The 19,943-nt window shown below is 48.4% G+C and overlaps 1 protein-coding gene across 1 annotated transcript; it reads left to right on the top strand.

Moving 5' to 3' along the window:
• The first annotated feature begins 1,228 nt into the window (after positions 1-1,228).
• Positions 1,229-11,627, top strand: C1QTNF2 (C1q and TNF related 2). Its single transcript, XM_075056662.1, has 3 exons — positions 1,229-1,581; positions 7,441-7,689; positions 9,008-11,627. The coding sequence occupies exons 2-3, from the start codon at positions 7,449-7,451 to the stop codon at positions 9,619-9,621; spliced, it is 855 nt and encodes a 284-aa protein (XP_074912763.1). The 5' UTR covers positions 1,229-1,581; positions 7,441-7,448; the 3' UTR covers positions 9,622-11,627.
• Positions 11,628-19,943: the final 8,316 nt, after the last annotated feature.

Here is a 19,943-nt window from a genome sequence, read left to right as displayed (position 1 = left end):
TTTTGAGAGTTGTAAGGTATTTGCAAATTCTGGCTTTAATGGGCTGGTGTAAGCCGGGATATCAACCCTGCTCAGAGCTGTAACACCGCGACTTGCTGCAGCGGAGAAACAAGAAGGGACAGGGATTTACTGCGACTCAACACTTCTGTGTTGGCAAAGCTGAAGCTGAACTCCGGCTTCAGCCACTGCTTCTGGTGTTACTGCCTTACCTTAAGCAATTGCTGGGGGTTTTGTAATTACTTTGCAAGGTAAAACAAAATCCCAACCCTTTCTAAAGACAGAAGCGTTCCCCCCCTGCCATCCCTATGGCTGTCGTGGTTTAACCCCAGCCAGCAACTAAGCACCACGCAGCCGCTCACTCACTCCCCCCCCACCCAGTGGGATGGGGGAGAAAATCGGGAAAAGAAGTAAAACTCGTAGGTTGAGATAAGAACGGTTTAATAGAACAGAAAAGAAGAAACTAATAGTGATAATGATAACACTAATAAAATGACAACAGTAGTAATAAAAGGATTGAAATGTACAAATGATGCGCAGGGCAATTGCTCACCACCTGCCGACCGACACCTAGCCAGTCCCCCAGCGGCGAATCCCTGCCCCCCCCTTCCCCGTTCCTAAATTAGGTGGGACGTCACATGGTATGGAATACACTGGTGGCCAGTTTGGGTCAGGTGCCCTGGCTGGGCATGAGAAGCTGAAAAATCCTTGACTATAGTCTAAACACTACTGAGCAACAACTGAAAACATCAGTGTTATCAACATTCTTCACATACTGAACTCAAAACATAGCACTGCACCAGCTACTAGGAAGACAGTTAACTCTATCCCAGCTGAAACCAGGACAATGGCAAAGTCTCTGTGTTTTGTCTCACACATCCACCTGAAGCAGCACCGAGGTATACCCAGTTTCCTCTCAAAACTCCCATTTGCAAAGCTGCTGCTTCACAAAGATGTCCTTGAATTAAAGCCTGGAGTGATCTGCCATTACCTGTTTGTCTAAATTGTTTTAGAAGTGAGTTTCCACCGTTAGGACAAGATTTCCTTCCCTTGCTAATGCTCCAGGATCAAGCGGCAAAGTTGTTCCCTAGTTTGATCTGTGTTACCCATCCCCTTACAAATTCTGCTTGCGTGGGCAGCAGCTACAGCAGAGAGGGGCAGATTCGGTCAGAAATGATCAAGGCAACTCCTGAGCCTTTCATACAAGACTGCAAGGGAGAGAGAGAATGGGAAAAACTCCCCAAGCATCAAGAGCTTTCCAGCCATATGTGCGTAAAAATTTCTTCCTGTGCCACGTGACAGAGGAAGAGGCGCAGACCCATTACACAGTAATAAAAATATGCCTTTGGCAACGTTGAGCCAAAACCTGGAGCTGCTGCAGGAAGCTAGCAATCCGCACAAAAAGGAGTAAAACGTTAACAAAAAAAAGGACCGAAGTCTATATCGCACACCTCTGGGAAGGACGCTGCTGCAGCAGGACGGGGCTTGGGCTCTGCGTGTGACAGCGATCTGCAGCAAAACATCTGCTTAAAATCGTGTAGGTTTCCAGCGCCTGTCAAGATCTCGCTGAAGAGATTAGTTGTGGTGAGTAGATTCACTTTTCCTTTTTTTTTTTTTCTCCCTCCTCTTAACCTTAACTTTGAAAACTTACCAAATAAGGTCTAGATCATTGAGCACTCAGGTTTCCAACGCCTGCACAGGAATCCATAAGGGCAACAGTCGCCAGTTAAAATAAATACTCGAGGAAGGAATCATTCCTCAGACTTCTGCTGGAGTACCCATTTCGTACAGCCGAAACCACAGCCTCTCCCTTCGCTCTGGTACCAATCGGCAGTTTTGGCAACAGGGCTTTAGCTCAGGGCTAGGAAAGGTTTGCCACAGGCATCCCTGGCTGCCCAAAGCTGAGATGGTGATGCAGGCACAGAAGATGCATCGCTCTCCTTTATCTCCTTTGATGTTGCTTTGTGCAATAGCAGATAGCAGATCAAACTCATATCTGGTATAAACTACTTCACTGGCTTATATCAGAAATGAAATACATCCATTTCAGCTGCTGTCACCGGCGGCACACCTTATTTTATCTCAATCAGCCCCACGCTCCCATGGGTTCCTTGTGCCCTGGGGACTCTGCAGGGCAACCACCAGAGCTGAGAATTAGGCTCACGGGGATAATGATTATTTTGAAGACTAATTAAGAAGCCTTGAGGTATGCTGGGAAATTGTGAAGCAGGAAGATGGTTGTTTTGTTTCAGAAAGCCTCGAATATTGAAAGTAAACAGAGTAGAAAGTCATGGTTGTTCATTTGCTGCTGGGTCCCCTCTTGGGCTATCAGACCGTCCCGCTCCTCCCTCCCTCCGAGCAGCAATTGCCCCCAGACTCTCTCTTCTCTTCTCTTCTCTCCCCCACTGCACTTTTCCTCCCTGTGGGTGGGCACACGCCACCACCGCATGGCACAGGACGGCTTCCCTGGCCAAAAATCACCGTCCGGCCACCGCATGTGCCAACAAACCACCCCACGTCTGGCAAACCCTCAGGGATTTTCCCTCTGACGTGAGTTCAGCCCAGCTGCCCTGTGAGCACCAGAAAGTACAACCGATCCTTCGCGCCTGGGGCTCACTCTTAGGGGCAAAAGCTTTTCTTGCAGAAACACCTTTTTAAATGCATATAGGTCTGTAGAATCAGTCTGGCTTCTTAACTATGGAGCGATTCAGGAAGGTCACCTGCAGCAGGGCTGGGACGAGGGTGGTTGCGCAGAGGCTTGCAGGAGCCACACGGAGCAGGGATGTCGTGGCAGCCGAAGCTGGAGGGGACACATGGCCAGAGACGTGTCCCCCAGGCTCCTGCCTCTGGCAGCAGCAAGCCCACCCCACACTGCAGCGGCCAGCAGAAACAGGAGCTGCAGGTCAGGACGGGGGAGCTGCACGGGGCCCCGTGGGGACACAGCTCCTAGGGACGGGGGCTCTCCGGTGACAGAGCCATGCGCTGTAGCTCCGGCGACAAGGAGCGTGCACAGAAAAGCTGTTGGAGAGCCTGGGTTTGCAGTCCCCCTGCACAGATGCTCCACGTGCTACAGAAGTTCATGGGATGCTGGGGTTTCAGCATGGACGGGTCGGGTTCAAATCCTGCTGAGCGTGAGTGTCCGCTTCAGACAGGCTGGTTAGGGCAGCTGGGGAGTCAGGCAGCCCCCCCACTCCCAGCTTTTCTTGATCCTGAGGGAAGCTGAGCCCCAGTCTCCCCTCCCCGGTCCCTGCGGCGGGGAGAGAGACCCAGGACATGGGGCAGCCTCTGCCAAGGGCCCGAGCTCCAGCAGGAAGAGAAGGACCCACCGAAGCGACAAGGGCTGACAACAGAGTGTCCTAAAACAGAAAGGGGGTGTCACGTAAAGGTCTAAACATCCTGTTTCAGACACATTTTTGCTTTGAGTCATTCATTACATTTTATTATGTCATTATAGTGAAGGCCCCTAAACATGTGGCTCGTTACGAAGAGAGAAGCCAGTAAATGCTCAGCCCTGCATGTACCATGCTTGAAAATCAGAGATGCTCTGTCTTTACTGCTGTATTTGTCCTGAGGTATTTTCTATAAAGGTGTGTTCAAGCTCTAAGTTTCAGGAGTGAACACTTTCCAAATCATCCCCTTCCTGGTTTGCTTCCTGACAAGTATTCCCCAAAATTACCCAGTGGGGATCCACAGCGCAGTTTTACAGACCACACTGATTGGACCCACAGCAGCAATTCCCATTGATCCAGCTGAAGGACACAGGGCGTCATTGCCTCTCAAACCCAGCTGATTGACACGTGTCACTCCACCTGTCTGCCTCATCCTGCTACCTCAGGGCCCGGCCAGCCATGCCTATGCTGCGGACACCTGAGCTACCTTGTTTAAGTGAAGCTGGTCCACTTTCTCTTCCCGTGCTGAAATCAGTGCCCGATACTGGTGTGCTCTCCCCAGGTACTGAAAAGCCGAACATTTGCATTTCAGTGGCACGTACAAACTCCAGCCACGCTCAGTCAGACGATGGAAGATCTCCTCTCCTCTCCTCTCTAAGCAGTCCTCCACCACGTTTCAGCTCTCATAACCCCCTGGGCACAGTGCACACTCCCGCACAACAGGCATCGGTCATGACCAAAAAGTCTCCAAACCCCTATTACCAAAGACATTAATTAAAATGTCATTAGAAAAGTAAGACCTCAGCTGAAACCGTGCTGCATGGCCTCCAGTGCCAGGCCTGCCGCCCGTACTGTGAAGAGGAAAGATGCTGATCTGTTTCCAATTTGCTTTTTGGAGCTCATCATACGTTCTACATCGAGAAGCAATTTTCCTTTTAAGGTGGAACAGCATGAGGTTTGTTTTCTTTCAAAGAGATTTCTTTAAGAGGTTATTTATAGAACCTCTTGTGAATGTGACTGTGCTTTGCATCCCACACGCACTGCTGTGATGTGGGATGAAATGTTCTTGTGGAGCTGTTAATTAACACCGACTCAGGAGCTGTGCCAGAGCATGGCTCCAGGTAGCAGAATATTGCCCGCCTATCCAAGTACCAGCACTACTAACCTCCCAGCCTCGGGGTATTTTCTGTTTGCCATTTTTTATGCCATCAGGTCAACTAGCTGGGTTGTCTGAAGGTAATAGAAGTACTTATGGTAAGAAACTTTAAGAGAAGGAGCTGCCCTCCTACCCTGTGCTCCCGCTTGCCAGTTTCTTCTCTACATGAAGCAGTTCCAGCTTTTTTCCAGGTTATGCTCCCCAATGACATTTTTCCTTGCCACAACTTATTAGTGTCATCGAGCTCCAGACACCTCTCACTTTTCTTCTGTGGTTACTGGGAAGCAGGGATGTAGCTTTCCTCGGGATCTCCCCACTCCGCAGGCATGTTAACATTTTGTTTCCCTTTCCGCAAACTGAGAAGCCTTTATTCAACTGTTCACATTAATACTTGTTGGTGATTTCTGTCTCACAAGGCCGTTAAACTGACAACTTTCACCAGCAGCAAATAAACTTAGATATAAGAAAATCAAAAGAGAGCTGAAGAACAAAATGGCTTAGTAGCCAAATCCAGCCCGGAGATCAGTTTTGCATTTCCCACTCCTCTGCGTGTTCTTAATTATACATATCACAGAACTGGGGGGCTCCCACCCAGCATTGATATGTAGCATATTGCTCGCTGGATTTAGAGCATGTAATATGCATTTCCACCCCCTTCAGGAGCCAATACCAGGATGAGAGTGCTAAGGCCAACGTGAAATTTATACAGTACTTTAACCATCTTATTTCCAGTGCACGAGTTAAACATAACACTACTGGGGAGATGCTAAAGCCTCCTGGTATTCAAGTTAATGTCAAGCAGGACCTTGCCTGACCAAAAGGCCATTGACAGATTGAAAGGTCTGGGATGTCCCAGCTCATCTTCTATTGCATCTGTGTTTAACTACAAATTTTCTTCAGCACCAAAGCTTGAAGAAATATGTGAAAGGCAGTTTGTTTGCTTTTCAATTCTCACTTATATTCTGTATTTCATTAGCAGGACTTCAGGATGTGACAAGAAAGCCCATGCAAACAGATGATTCTTGTAAAACCTGTAACCCCCTACCATCAGAGGTAGCTGTAATAAGAGAAAAGACTAAATTTCATAGGAGTCTTTTCCATCAGATAAGGGTGGGCACCTCTTAGCCTGGGGGTAGGAGTTGTATCAAAGTGATACATGGCTAATTCCTTTAAAAAAAAAAAATTTTAAAAAATCCTTTGGCTTTAGATTGATCTCTCCTAATCAAAGAGCTAGCGAACAAACAATGAACCAGCACAGATTTGTATGGGGCAGTTTCAGGCTTCTCGTCTCATTTCTCCAAGGGCTACTCCAGCTACAGAAGCTGAAAGAAAGAAATTGGGCCAGGGGATGCCTTTCATCCCCCCGCCAGCTTGTTCCCATATTCATACAGCTGGGAAGAGCCCGACTCCATCAGCGTGTCCCCTCAGCCCATGGTCAGTGCCCACCAGGGAGCTGCTGGGGAGCTGGTGGCCATGGCCATAACCTCCTTCACTGGCAGAGCAAAGGGAGGAAAAAATCCTCAGCCCAGGCATGGGGAGGCCTTCTGTTCTGGGGAGGGGATGGCAGGAGCACCTTTACCCATGGGTAGTCAGAAACTGATCCCATAGGGGAAATTCTCTTTTCTACTATATAAGTAACTATGTGTAGAACCCATTTTAAATGCTTCTAATACCCACAGTCTTGAGTGGGTCATGCATGGAGGTGGGATTTGTCGGTCAGCCTGATTTTGAGCATCTTCTCTAAGCTGCTGATACATCTAAGCACTATTTCAAGATGCGGTGGAGTTACTTAGGAGTTGCACATGGAGCATAGCTATTTGCAAACAGCACAACGTGCAGACATCCAGAGGGATATTTTACGTATAATAACTGCTCTGTATCATTAGCAGGTTCATGGAAATAGCTTTATTCCAGAAATTATCTTCTATCAGTATCTCCCCAGTCAGGAGTGGAATAAGACAAGCCCAGGAGGCTCAGCCTCCTGTCGTGAATGAAGGCAGAGCCTGGGATGCTCCAAAAAAAAGCCCTTGAGGTTTGCTATACTTAAAGCAATGGCTCGCTTTACAGAGCCAGGAGACTGCCGGGGTTGTAACAGTTACCTATCTTTCCAAGGTGAATGTTAGAAACAAACATAAAGACTGAGCTATTGCCCCCCCAGAGAGGCAGGTCAGCACGGCAAGAGGTTAGAAAACCGCCAGCAGCAGGGCTGGTGACGGCTGCGGGGGGGGGGCTGCACCCCGACACTGAGCCAGAGACTTGGCCAGTGATTTGGCTGCAGATTCGGCTGCAGATTCGGCTGCAGGTTGTGCAGTGCCGCGCGGCCGAGCTGCAGTGAGGAACGGGACAGTCTCACCTAGCCAAGAGGCTCAATTCATACTGGCAGACAAAATGCAGTAAGGACTGCCTCGGCCCAAAACCTCCACAAGCCCATCTTCTAACATCAGCCCTGCATCACACGATGGGTTTTGTGCTTGGTAAGAAATCCCACTGACCCAGCTGCAGGGCAGGTCTTACTGGGGAAGTTTACACCAAAACCCTTTCTCCTTCCTCCGCTCTGGTAGTCCCGAGCGGCTGCTTTCTGCACCCCTCTGCCACCGCTACTTGTGTTTCAGGGGAAGGGAGGCCCAGGGAACAAACAAAACGATGGATGGCCGCAGATACAGACTTAGAGAAGAGCGAGTTTGAAAACAGTATTGGTCAGACCCAGAAAATTCCATGAACCAAATCCTTGAATTCATGTCACACCAAATCAGCTTCCCCACCCTGTCAAAAAAAGCCCAATTACCTCCCATTTTCATGAAAGTCTACACAATAAACCGTCCCAACGGAGGGGACACAGCCGTACCCACACGTGCCAGCTACCACACATAACAGCCACGTCCCGTCTCCTTTTTACAGGCTGCGCCATGATCTCCGCTGTCCTCCTCCTCTGGACTGTGCCCTGTGTGGCAAACCACATCCTCGGGGGTTTTGCCAAGGGAACGCTGCAGGAAGGTCCCCAGCTGGCGTGCAGCCTGCCCGGACCCCCCGGGCCACCCGGCCCCCCTGGCGCACCCGGGGCTCCAGGGACGGTGGGCAGGATGGGATTCCCGGGCAAAGATGGCAAGGATGGCAAGGATGGGGATAAAGGCGAGCACGGCGATGAAGGTAAGAGACAAGTGCTTCGTAACACAGGGGTAAAATGTAAAAGCAATAGTGCAACAGCCCAGTTAACAGCAACCTGTCACCCCAAATCGGAGCCCCAAGACAGATGACATCTCATAGGAAACTCTTCTAGAAATTTCCACTCTCCCTCCTCCAACATCTCACAATTGTCAGCTCCCGCCAGGAGGGTTCAGACTCACATTATTTGCTGATAGCATCTTGCTTTATGCAATTCCTATTGGCTTCATTTTGTTATGAAGTGAGATTTGCCCTATTCTGATATATGCTGTCTAGACGAGACAAAGCGGTGGTCTCCGACTCCTGCTCTCAAGCAAAACAGGTGAAAAAATTAAGTACTTGCTCCCTGGAGCGCTCTAGCTGGGTGAGAGGCACTGTTCTGACCATGCTTAATCTAAACCAAAGCAAACAACCTTTCTTTAATCCTGAGGTGGGGCTGTCCTTTAGATCCAGCCTTACAGTCAGCAAGTATCAAGACCAGCTACAGTGAGAAAACAGTGATTTCCCATTGCCACACTAGAGTGCACTCCTGATTCAGCATAACACCAGCATGCCAAAGCCGCAATTTACTCTCTTCTCCTACCCCCAAACCAGGGAATCTGGAGAACAGGTTTTCAACCACAGCTGCATTTAAATATGCTCCAGCAGGTCAAGAGATGGGGTATAAATCCCCATGAATTTGTCTTGTATCAGACACTGCTGCAATCAGCACTAATCAGTGGTTTTGGCATCACTGTAACATCCCAAATCGCTTCCCACCTCAAGGCAGTCCCTGTATCAGGTGTCTTCTGGTTCACGACTGATTCATCCCCTAGCTAGAGTGGGATTCTTACTGCACCTTGAATTTATTATTTTTTTTTAAACAACAGTTTCACGTTAACTGTGAAAAAAAAAAATGAGACAGGAGATTAAAAGTACTCCCATCTGCTCAAAGCAAGGTTCCAAAAGCTTCACAAACCTGTCCCACTCCTGAAAAAAACCAAACATTTAAAGCTTGCTCTTGGCTAGCTTTATAATTAATTACTTCTTTTTCTCAAGTGAGCCAGCTAATTGAACCAGCCTTTTGGTCCTTAAAAGGGACAGACTGTCCTGCTCCCACGTCCCATTGTTATCATGCCAACTACCTACCTGACAGAGTTAGTCAGTCCTGACAGATGTCCAGCCCCAGGTGGTATTTCATCGGGATTCTCACCAGCAATGTTTTCCTCCTAAATGAAAATATACTGCTGCAATGATACAACCCCTTTACACTTGCCAAATCATCTCTTTCACTGAAAAATTTACAAGGTTATTTGTCTTCTAGGTCTACAAGGCAGAACAGGAAACCCTGGCAAGCCAGGACCAAAGGGGAAAGCAGGAGCTATTGGCAAGGCAGGCCCACGAGGGCCCAAGGGTTTAAAGGGTAATCCTGGGAAAAACGGGGCACCGGGAAAGAAAGGGCCCAAAGGGAACAAGGGCGAGACCGGGATGCCAGGACCCTGCACCTGTAATGCCAACAAAGCCAAATCTGCCTTCTCTGTGGCAGTCTCAAAGAGCTACCCAAGGGAAAGGCTGCCCATCAAATTTGACAGGATCCTGATGAACGAGGGAGGACATTACAATGCTTCCAGCGGGAAATTTATATGCAGCATCCCAGGTATTTACTACTTCACTTATGATATCACTTTGGCCAACAAACATTTGGCCATTGGCTTGGTCCACAACGGACAGTACCGGATCAAGACTTTTGATGCCAACACTGGGAACCATGACGTTGCCTCTGGATCAACCATCCTTTCTCTGAAGCAAGAGGATGAGGTATGGCTGCAGATCTTTTACTCAGAACAAAATGGGCTCTTTTATGATCCCTATTGGACAGACAGTTTATTTACTGGCTTCCTGATATATCCTGATCAAGATTATCTCAATGAAATATAGGATGAGAAACTAGCCTGTGGGAAAAAATAGGAAATGCATGAGACCTCAGTCCAGCAAAGTGTAGCCTGTACATGGACATGTGTGGGATTATCATACGATTCCACATTTTTGGCGCTAACAGCCTGTATTGGCTATTTAGATATCTACTTGATGTCATCAACTAGTCCACAGGGTACCAGGACCAGCAGGACTCACTTTTAAGCAGCCTCATGAATTTCTAAATCTCAAAGCCACCCATTATGTTTTCCCTGGTGATTCAACACACCATGGACATGTAACTCAAATACTGGTGCAGAATGCTTTGATTATTATATTATTATTCTAAAGCATGGAAACCAACAACCATTGCCTGAAAGCTGGGCTCAGAAGTGCCACTGATGCTGGAGATGGTATCACTGCGTCTCCTCCCTCTACACCCCATAATAGTATAATCCTTGTTAATACAGAGTTACACTTTACCAGCTACTTAAGAGTCAGAAAGCTGTCAGCTAAAGTTATAAGAGTAGCTCTCAGCCTCATCAAAGCAGCACTAATAAGCAAAGGCATCTGGTCTAAATAGGAAATGACACAAAAGAGAGATCTCACTTCAAAGGTTAAAGGTAAGACGACTCGTAAGACACGAGCTGTTGCACTGAGCACCACTGGCATTTCTCAGATTTCAGCCTCGATATACCAGCGCTGGAGTCCTGCATCTGGTTTCAGACAAGCGTTGGTAACGACCAGAGCCTAAACTGGACTGCACAAGCCAAATACCTGTGGGCCTCCAAGCCATGGTGGAAGATGAACTTTACAGATAAGACTCAACTGTCAAAGACAGCATAAAACTTCACTCCAGAAACAGATTCATTAATAACCCCCTTCCGTCATCCCTGGCAGCTTTTGCTGGAAGAAGATAGAATCATAGAATCATTTAGGTTGGAAAAGACCTTTAAGATCATTGAGTCCAACCATCAACCATACCCCCTAAACCATGTCCTGAAGTGCCTCATCTACATGCTTTTTTAATACCTCCAGGGATGGTGACTCAACCACTTCCCTGGGCAGCCTGTTCCAATGCCTGACAACCCTTTCAGTAAAGAAATTTTTCCCAATGTCTAAACCTCCCTTGCCGCAACTTGAGGCCATTTCCTCTTGTCCTATCTCCAGCCACCCGACAGAAGAGACCAACACCCACCTCGCTACAAGCTCCTTTCAGGTGGCTGTAGAGAGCAATCAGGTCTCCCCTCAGCCTCCTTTTCTCCAGCCTAAACAACCCCAGCTCCCTCAGCTGCTCCTCATAAGACTTGTGCTCCAGGCCCCTCACCAACTTATACTTGTGCTGCTGCTGAGATCCTCCTCAAGGGCTTAATGCTACAGCTAGACTATAGCTTAAATGCTACTTTGCTTTTTTGATGTTGTATGTCAAATATTACAGATGCTCCAAAATCAGTGGTTTGGTTCTGAACTGTATGGAAAAAAACCCAGAAAACTCAAAAGCTGAACTTCTGCTCAGCTAAGCTTTTTGCTTTTGCTAAGCGGAGCTTAGCAATTTTTTTTTTCCTCCTCTGTATCAGCTAATACAGCGACATGCTCCAAAATGGTTTGCTATTACCAGAGCAAAGAGTTCTCCTGCTATAAAGCCTCTCAGTCCAGCTACCTTGCCCCAGGGTGTCCAATGCTCCTGTAACACAGAGGTCTCGGTCTCAGGAGCCAGATGGAAGGAGTCTCTCCCTCGCTGTCAGATACATCTTCTTGGTTTCCAGTCATATTTCTCATCTCCTTTATCACTTGGTGAAAACTCTCATGAACTTCTAGCTCCTCTAATCCTCATATTTAGGCATTGAAGGGATATCCCACAAGAACAAAGTTGTGGGTTTTTTTTCCAATCTTACTTTTACAAGTCAAAAATATTTGTGTGATTTTCATGAACTGCAGTAATTGTGTTGTATCTTACAAAAATCTTTTCAAATACATTTTATAAAATAAAGCTGAACAAAAGTACTGCTAGTACATCAAGAATAGTCTTGATATTTATAAAAGTGATTTCCTGGAAGGTATTTCAAAACCGTGTTACAGATTCCACAGACACTGTTGGATTTAGTGATGGATTTTGTAGGGCTGGTGCAACAGGAGTATTTCTCCCTTCCCGGCCCAGCAAGTTGGGAAATGCACAGAATTTTCTGCTCTCTGTGCAAGAAAACCTGCAAGGTAGAAGAATAGGATCTGTCCATTCCCCCAAAGCTGCTCACCCAGATGTCCTTTCCCTGACAGTGGTTGCTCAGATAATATATTTTGTTCCAAATCTCTCTCATTCAGGGTGTGCTGGGGTGCATTTGCAGGCGGCTTCTCAAGGGCAGCAGCAGTTCAAGCATTGCATTTCCCCCTCAGTCCCACCCGGACAGCCCAGGAGCCCAGCGGGGACAATAACTGCTTTTTGGCTGGCCCGAGTTGCACGCAGGTCTCTACCTGACGCAGGTCCTCCAGCAACTGTACGTGTCAGGGGCAGCGCAAGGGAGGCGGTGGGACACGTGGGAGGGTATTGCGTCTCCACACCACCACCCAGCTGTGCTGCACCCAAAAGGGAAATTACATAGTACAGCTTTAATTAATCCAGTAGCGCTCACAGCCCACTGCTGCCAGAAGACAGAGACCTGGCTGCCCTCCTCAGTTTTTTCCCCTTGATTCAGTGCATTACTCAGCCCCAAAAGTGGGTATTTTGGGGGGGTTCTTTTTTTATTGTTTGGGTTTTATTTGTACTCGGGTTAGTTCTCCAATGATTTTACGAGCAGAATCCACTTGGCACCAGGCAGGTACCAGAGCTGGGAGGGGATGGGAGAGCTTCACAGGGAATAAGCCTGAGAAGAGGAGGGTGGAGAGGAAGCAGCAGTGAGGAATTAGATCAGCTCAGTCTTCCCTTGTTATCTCCAGGGAAGGCCCCAGCAGGCAGCATTTCCTCCCACTGTCAGCCCTCTCAGGGGCACATGAGCTGGTTTCCCCAGATGAGAAGCAAGGGAAGTTTTTAACTGTCTGGCATAGCGTCCTTTTTATTCTAGTGAAAAGGAAAACCTGCAAACGAGTCTTTAAAGTCTGGAATATCAAAATGCAAATTATAAAGAGAACCACCGACCCCCGCTGAGTGCTCAGCGCGATAGTGCTTGCTCTCAGTTTGGGGCTAGCCGGTCCTTCCCGCAGGAGCAGCACAGGACCGCTGGCTCCAGCCTGTTCCCGTCCTCCCTCGGGACCTGCCCCAGCCGCCCCAGCAGGTCACGGTGCTGGCCTCTGCGCCACGCAGCTCAGACCCCACCTCGGGCATCTGCTGCCATACAGGACTCCGAGCAATGGAAAACCCAAACGAATAAAATGTAGCAGGCAAGAGGGAGAGGAACAGCTTCTCCAGATTGTTTAACCTCCCATTGGGCTGAAGTAATTTAAAGACATGAGTGCTTGAAGTGATACACGTGGGTTCCTCTTGCACAGGTTCCTCTGAAAATGATGAATTTCCTCTTATGAGGCCTTAAGAGCAACTTGCATGCTGAACAAAATGTCTCCACTCAGTCTAGTCTTGCAAGAAGAATCATCTCAAGCAGCTGTGGGCTCTCCTCCTCCTGCCTCACCCAGGAGAAGAGGGAGGGAAGGGCAGCTGGCAAGGTACAAGTGTGTCTGGGTCACTACAGGGCCAATCACTGAAGTACTAAAAGGGGGTAAGAACCCTCCACAAAACTCAAAATGACTGGCTCAGGCTTCAGAGGATTTTAAAAATAACACATTCCAGCTCGCTCCTGCATCTTCAGGCTGCGTTTTGGTTTGTGCTGCCATTGTCCTCCAGCCAAGCAGTTATTTACTTTGTTTTTAAACTGCAACTGAGATTTACATAAAGTCTCTTTATTCCAGAAGCACAACGTTTCTGGAAAACCACCAGATAAAGAGCTCTGGTTTTCACAGCCAAGCTGTCTCAAGAGACCATCACTCCCACGCAGGCTGCTCACCCCAGCCCAGGCAGATGCCCGCACCTCTGGCATGGTGGGAGAAGAGCTGGGAACGGTGGTAGCTGGGTGAGCACACGGGCAGATGCCATCAGGAAGGAAGGAGGAATGTCCTGGCTGAACAGGATTCCATCCACATCTGCCACCCTCACACAAGACCTGTTACGCTGCAGCATCCTCCTTCACAGCAAGTGTCAGGGCTGCCCTTTGCACCACATTTGGGCACAAGCGAATCCCTCCGGCACATCCAGCGTGCCAGGGCAGGGAGGCAAGGCAAGGCAGGAGCACCCACCTTCAGTGTTCAGTCAGCGACAGAGAAAAGGCTCAGCGGGCTCAGCTTATGGCTCATTAAAGACCAGCACAGACCTGGCTGTGAACACATGTACCTGCCCAGGTCCCCTACAAGGCAGAGGAAGGTTTCTCTGCCAGAGGAGCTTGTCTCCACTCCCACGCAGCCTTCTCTCTCCCACATCCACCCCCAATGCTACGCAGCAGCGCACTTCCAGCTCAGGCAAAGCTGTGATTTCACACTCTCTGAGCGCTCTGCACAACCATCAGCAGGGTGGGAAGCACTCAGCACGGGATGAGCCCAAGGACAAGTCTTCCTGCCTGCTGCAGCTTCTGACCCTTTAACTCAGCCTCCCAAAGCCCTTCTCCTCCTCCCTTTAGGGCTCATCTACTCAAAAGGATCTCAAAGTTGGCTTTTTCTGTTTGCTTTTCATTTTTGTTTTGTTTTATTTTAAAACCATACATTTCAATGCTAACAATGAAAAGAAAAAATAACCATCAAAAAATATTTTCACTCTAGAAAATTAACATTAACTGTGGACTCAATGTACACAGGCTGTCTGGAAAGTAAGGAAGCGATGTCGCAGCTGGAAATAAAGGGAAGGCAGCACCTCCCCTGTGCAGCCCATGAGCCCGGCGCAGCCCTGAGCGCCTGGCGCTGCTGAGCTTCAGCACTCACCCAAGCAGAGCAGCGCCTTCAAGTCTCAATCGCATCTTCCTTCTGGGGGACTAAGGAGAATCCAGGTGCATTTACCAGTCACCCTGGTTTGCCCTGCTTCCCAGGTGAGCCTGCCCTCAGTTACACCAGTTAACACCCAACAGTCAGCACCCCAATGCTTAAAAAAAAAAAAAAAAAAGTGGGGGCAAGTCTTTTTTTTCCTCTTCTTCCAGGTTTTGTCAACACTGCCTCGCCAAGCAGCACCACGTCCCTGAAGACCGTGTCATGGCAGGCCCACGATAACATTACACAGCCCTGGGGGCCGCATGGCTGCTGGCAGCTCTCTGCGCCGTCCCTGCTGTCCTGCCTCCTGGCAGCCACAGCCCCTTCCCACTGCCAAGGGCCATTTCTGCACTTGAAACAAGCCAGGTCCAACAGTAGAAACTGCAGAGTTACACCAGGACAGCACAAGTCCGTGACCCGCAGCTCCCCGTGCCCCACTCCAGCGCTGCTGTGACCACCGTAACGGCCCCGTCATTCCTCCCTGCGCTTTTCAGCCACTGTGTGCAGGAGAGGCCATGTCCTCCGGGTGCTTGACGGGCAGGTCGAGAAGTGACAGACCTCTACAAGGAAGGGTATGTTCACAGAGTTTCTAGTTTCCATGTAAACCACTGGCTGAGAGGAGGAACAAGAAAATGAGTGCTCAGACCAGGAAGGAGCAGGGATGAGGGGGTGGTGTGCTTGAAGGGGAAATTCAGGGGAGGGGGGTTGGCTTGTGCATGGAGCCGGTTCTTGGGCATGAAGCTCAGATAATTCAGGCTGCTGGGCAGCAACGGGCCCATGAGCCTCCCCTGGGGGCTCTCAGTGCCCCAAGGTAAGGCACGAGCATCCCAGTTCAACCCACTGAGCATCAGCAGAAAGCTAGGAACTGCAACCATTTAAAAGCCTTTGAGTAGAACAGCCTTTTCAAGCTACACGGAAGCCCAGCAGTGTTTTCCTTAAACGCTAGAACACTATCTGTAATATTGTTCTTTCCTTGCACTGTCGCAGGCTTAGTCTGGCATGGATACACACCCAACAGCAGCTTACTGGGGGTAAAGCCCTTCTTACAAGCCAGCCAGGCTTAATAATTACAGCTCCTAAGAACAGTCCTAATCCTATAACACTGTCCTTAAAAAAGCCAAGAAGTCATTCATAGCTTGCGTCTACCAACAGCAGAGGAAAGCAGGTTGCAGGTCTCCAAACCCATGAACCCCACATGGAAAGATGCAGCCTTCTGCAAGGGCACAGACCTTCCACACCTCTGACCAGCTTGCTAATGGTTCTGTGTTAAACCTGATCCAACTAAGTCAGTAAAGCGAGGGTACAGCTCCACACAGCTTACAGGATCTTCCCCTGTGCATTTTTTTGCTGGATCAGGCTCTCGCTACCCAGCCCCATCGGTGCTAGCTCTTGGAGGGCACAGGACAAGCCAGATTTGGGCACAATTCCACAAATCACATCATCCCATTTTAACACTGCTGAAGGAAGAGGCCCCACTTACCTCTTGCTGGTCAGGGCTGCACCTCCTTGCTTTGTACTGGCTTCAGATCCCTCTGTGAACCAACATCACTCTCTAAAACTGCAGAAAACTCACGCAGTAGAAAAACTAGGTTCAGTATGGTAGATCAGATAACAAAAATGCATGAAAAGTGACAGAGGAACCATGCAGGCAGGGCAGTGGAAGGTGTGGACAGACAGAGAACCAGAGTTGACAAAGCTCTTCCTCCTCATCAACAGGAAAGCATTACACTGTGTGAAAGTACTCAAATTGGCTTAAATTAGGGCTCAGCTGTTGCTGAGCCAATCTAGCTTTGGGATCCTGGTGAAATGGGAGGCACCTGGGTAGCAACAAGTTGGGCTGCTCACCTGGGGGGGGAGAAGCCCTGGGGGAGGTGTTGGGCCTCGTGTAGGTGCGAGGTGGTCCCTGTTTGAACTGGCATCCTTGTTGGGTGTGAGGGAAACTCCTCTCCACCTCCAGGAGCAGGTGAGGTTGTGAGGGATAGAGGAGCGAACAAGAGGCTTTTTCACGTCTTCCTGACACACACAGCCTCCCTGGCAGGAGCACAGGCACCAGCAGGTGCTGCCTGTGTTATAGCTGAGACTTGGCTAAAAAGCCCGTTTTTTCCACTCAAGCTCAAAGAAAAGCAGCCCAGCTCCTTGCTGACACAGGTACAGCCTCTCCCTGCCCTTGGTGCTGTCTCTTTGCCAGAGTTTCCACCGCATTGCTTCCCCAGCTGAGCCCCTGCCTCCTCCGAGCCCTTCGTGCTGGCAGGTAAGATACAGGTTGCCTGAGCCAATTTTTGGTCACTTTGTGGTTTGTGCCTTCAGCTATCTTCAGATAGCTTGTTGCCTAAAAGCAATGTTATTGACCCAGCACTCAGAATGGTAGCACTAGTGGTAAAGATGTTAACTTGCTTAGTTAAACTGATTTTTTTTAAGGGGAAAAAAACCCCCTCAACATTAACCATTTCATTTACTTACAAACTCAACATGTATCAGTGAAGTTTTAGTAACTCTGTATCTGTGCCTTACCCAGCCATGACTTGCTAATGATGAAAGAGTAACATAAAAATTCTCAAAGTTAATATAAACCCTATGCAAACCTACTTTGGGAATTTATATGGGATTTTATGTTTACCTCTCTTGGTCTGTCTTTTAAAATACTTGAAAATTAAATCAACACAGTTCTGTTGTGGCTAAAGCCTGTATTTTAACCCAAACTTTACCCATTATATCAGAACCTGATGAGGATTTGAATGATCCCATTTGGATGGAAAAAGAGACACTGCAGCTGCAGTCAATTTTTACAATATCAATGTGTTAATGATAATGTCTGTATGTTGTTCATTTGACTATCAGATGGAAGAGTACTGGATTCCGTGTTTTATGTCCATGGCCTTGCTGGCACTCCCTCCTTCAAAAGAAAGCAATTCCAAGGTTCAAGGCTATGTCTGAGCTCTTATCAAATCCAGAACTACTGCGCTCTCTGATTTGTTACTGTGAATATTTTATAATATCAAAGACACTGTTGCTTGGGTGTTTTTTTTAAATCAACAGGGCAGTCTATTTGAGCCTTGCTAACAGCCATGCTACAGAAAGGAGAACCTTATTCATTATTTCTTTCCATTGTTAATATCAATGCAGTTACTGAAGGAAACTTTTGGTACATCACACTTAATTTATTTTCAGATGGAACAAGTGAAACACATGGACCATATTCTGGAAAAATAAAATCTTTTGGCTGCAAAATTAAAACCAGCGTTATATGGAACAGTTTTCTATTTCACATGGAATCTCAAGATTTTTTTAAATAATTCAGATTTAGAAAATACAAGAGTTTTAAATCAGTAGATGCTATGGACATGAGTTTCTGAAAATCCATACCATGTTCATATCATTGAAACTTTATTTCAAAGAACTGATACTCTTTCTTTCAAATGATACCATTGGTTTGATTTGCACTGAAAAAAAATTGAGAATTATATTGATATAATACGTGCATATAAAAACTGTTATGGCAAATTAATATATCATTGTATGAACTGCAAACAGACTACATTGTAAAGAAATGCTCCGGCTGTTATTCAACAAAATAGTTAAGCATGTGCTCAGTTTTAAGCAAAAAGACAAGATATTTTTTTCTTTGCCTTAAATTTAAGGGACCTAAGTACTTCAAGGGATACTGGGATGTACTTAAAAGAAAACAGGGGAAAATTATTTCTGATGGACACTTGGTGGCAGCTTTTATCTGTAGGCTTAATAGCTGTTGACACTTTACTTCACTGCTTCTCTTTTATAGCAGGGGACAAGCCAGCAAACACAGACTATAAACAACTGGGGTATGTTTTCCCCAGAAGATTTGGTCAACAGCTTTCTTTGATCACAAAAATATTTTCCCAGGAATGCTAAAATCAAAATATTTATTTTGACAGAAGCAGGCAGATTTTTGTTGTTCCTTTCCTTTTAAGAAACCAACCGAGGAGCAAACGTTTTTAGGAGGTTCTTTTGCAAATTTGAGTGCAGAATGACTGGCAATTATTTAAAAAAAAAAAAAAAAAAACACAAAAAAAACCCAAAAACCAAACCACCCTAATTCTAAAAATGACATTTAGTTCTTTAAATGGGAAAGCCATTGCTAGGACTGGTAAACTTCCTTATGAAAATTCTTCATCCTTAACGGCTCAACAGCGCGATTTGGGTATAAAACAGGTTGTGTGGTGGGTTTGTTTTTTTTTTTTTTTTTGGCTCCTGGAATTGTTGAAGCAGAGTGCTGAGAGACACTTGTTGAAAGATTTCAGTTCCATGTGCTGAAATATCCACTGGACTATAAACACGGCCCTCAAAGGCCTGGAAATAAAGCTACGTGGTGCCTGATGGTTTCGTGGGCTCTTTGGGCACAAAACTTGGAAAGGATGAGGGTCCTTGGGTTCCCAGGGCGCAGCAGTGACCGATAACCTGCCTAACGCTTCGAGACGGGGTGAGCTCCCGTGTCAAACCACGAACCGCCGAGTTGCGTGGCAGCACGTCAGGGTCCCGCTATAGCCGGTGCTGTGCACTGCTGCGTAATAAGGATGGGACCCGTCCCGAAGGCATGAGATACGGGTTATGCCTGCAGTATGGAGAACGGGGGGCAGCGTGTACTCCGGCAGAGGACAGAGCTGCCTCCTTGGCACCGTGAGCGGGAAACCTTGACGTGTGGCCCGAAAGGGAGCTGTGCTCCTGCCAAACCTCACGCTCAGACGTAGGTGAGCGCTTCTATCTGCAGGTTTCGGGCAGCTTTAGATAAGGCATCCTGTACTGGGAACCCTAAACCGAAGAAAAAGTCCATCTCCTCCGTTAATCCTGAGGGTATTTATTGGGTATTCGGCGCCTTCGTTCCGGGGAGAAGCCTCGCGTTCCGTTTCCCCCGGCGCTTTTCCCTGCGCTCCCCTCCCCGGCCCAGCCAGGAAGACAACCAAAGGCCGCAGACCCCCGCCAGCCGTGCCGGGCTGTTGCTGGTTTGCCCTCACGCCCCCCGGGCCGGGGCTCCCCCCGTCCTCCGGCGGGGGCCGCGCACAGGTGCTGCCGGCCGGGGGGGGGCTCAGGGGCACGGAGGGGAAGGACCTGGCCCTGCCCTGGGGCAGGCAGCTGTTAATTAGCGCTAATTAACCTAAGAGGGGGGGCGGCAGCAGCAGCACCCCTTTCCCGCCCCTGTCGCCCTCCTCCTCCCGCCGGCGGCGGTTGGGGGCCGCGGGCAGCGCTGCCGCCGGCACAAAGCGCCGAGCCCTGGCGATGGCTCCCGGCCACGCGTGGGCGGTGGGCGCCCGCTGAGGGGCTGCTGGGGGTCGGCGGATGGACGTCTTGCGCGGCTCCTGGCCGTGACCGCGGGGGCG

The sequence above is a fragment of the Buteo buteo genome, chromosome 24 (assembly GCF_964188355.1).
Source record: "Buteo buteo chromosome 24, bButBut1.hap1.1, whole genome shotgun sequence".
Lineage (NCBI taxonomy): Eukaryota > Metazoa > Chordata > Aves > Accipitriformes > Accipitridae > Buteo > Buteo buteo.
The sequence above is the reverse complement of the archived record's forward strand: the minus strand, read 5'-3'. Positions and strand labels throughout refer to the sequence as shown.

What these genes read in the sequence shown, in the direction of transcription:
- C1QTNF2 (XM_075056662.1), top strand. Translation starts at nt 7,449, where the DNA reads ATGATCTCCGCTGTCCTCCTCCTCTGGACTGTGCCCTGTGTGGCAAAC. An exon ending in AGGCGAGCACGGCGATGAAG is followed by an intron (nt 7,690 to 9,007) that starts GTAAGAGACAAG and finishes TTTGTCTTCTAG; the next exon opens with GTCTACAAGGCAGAACAGGA.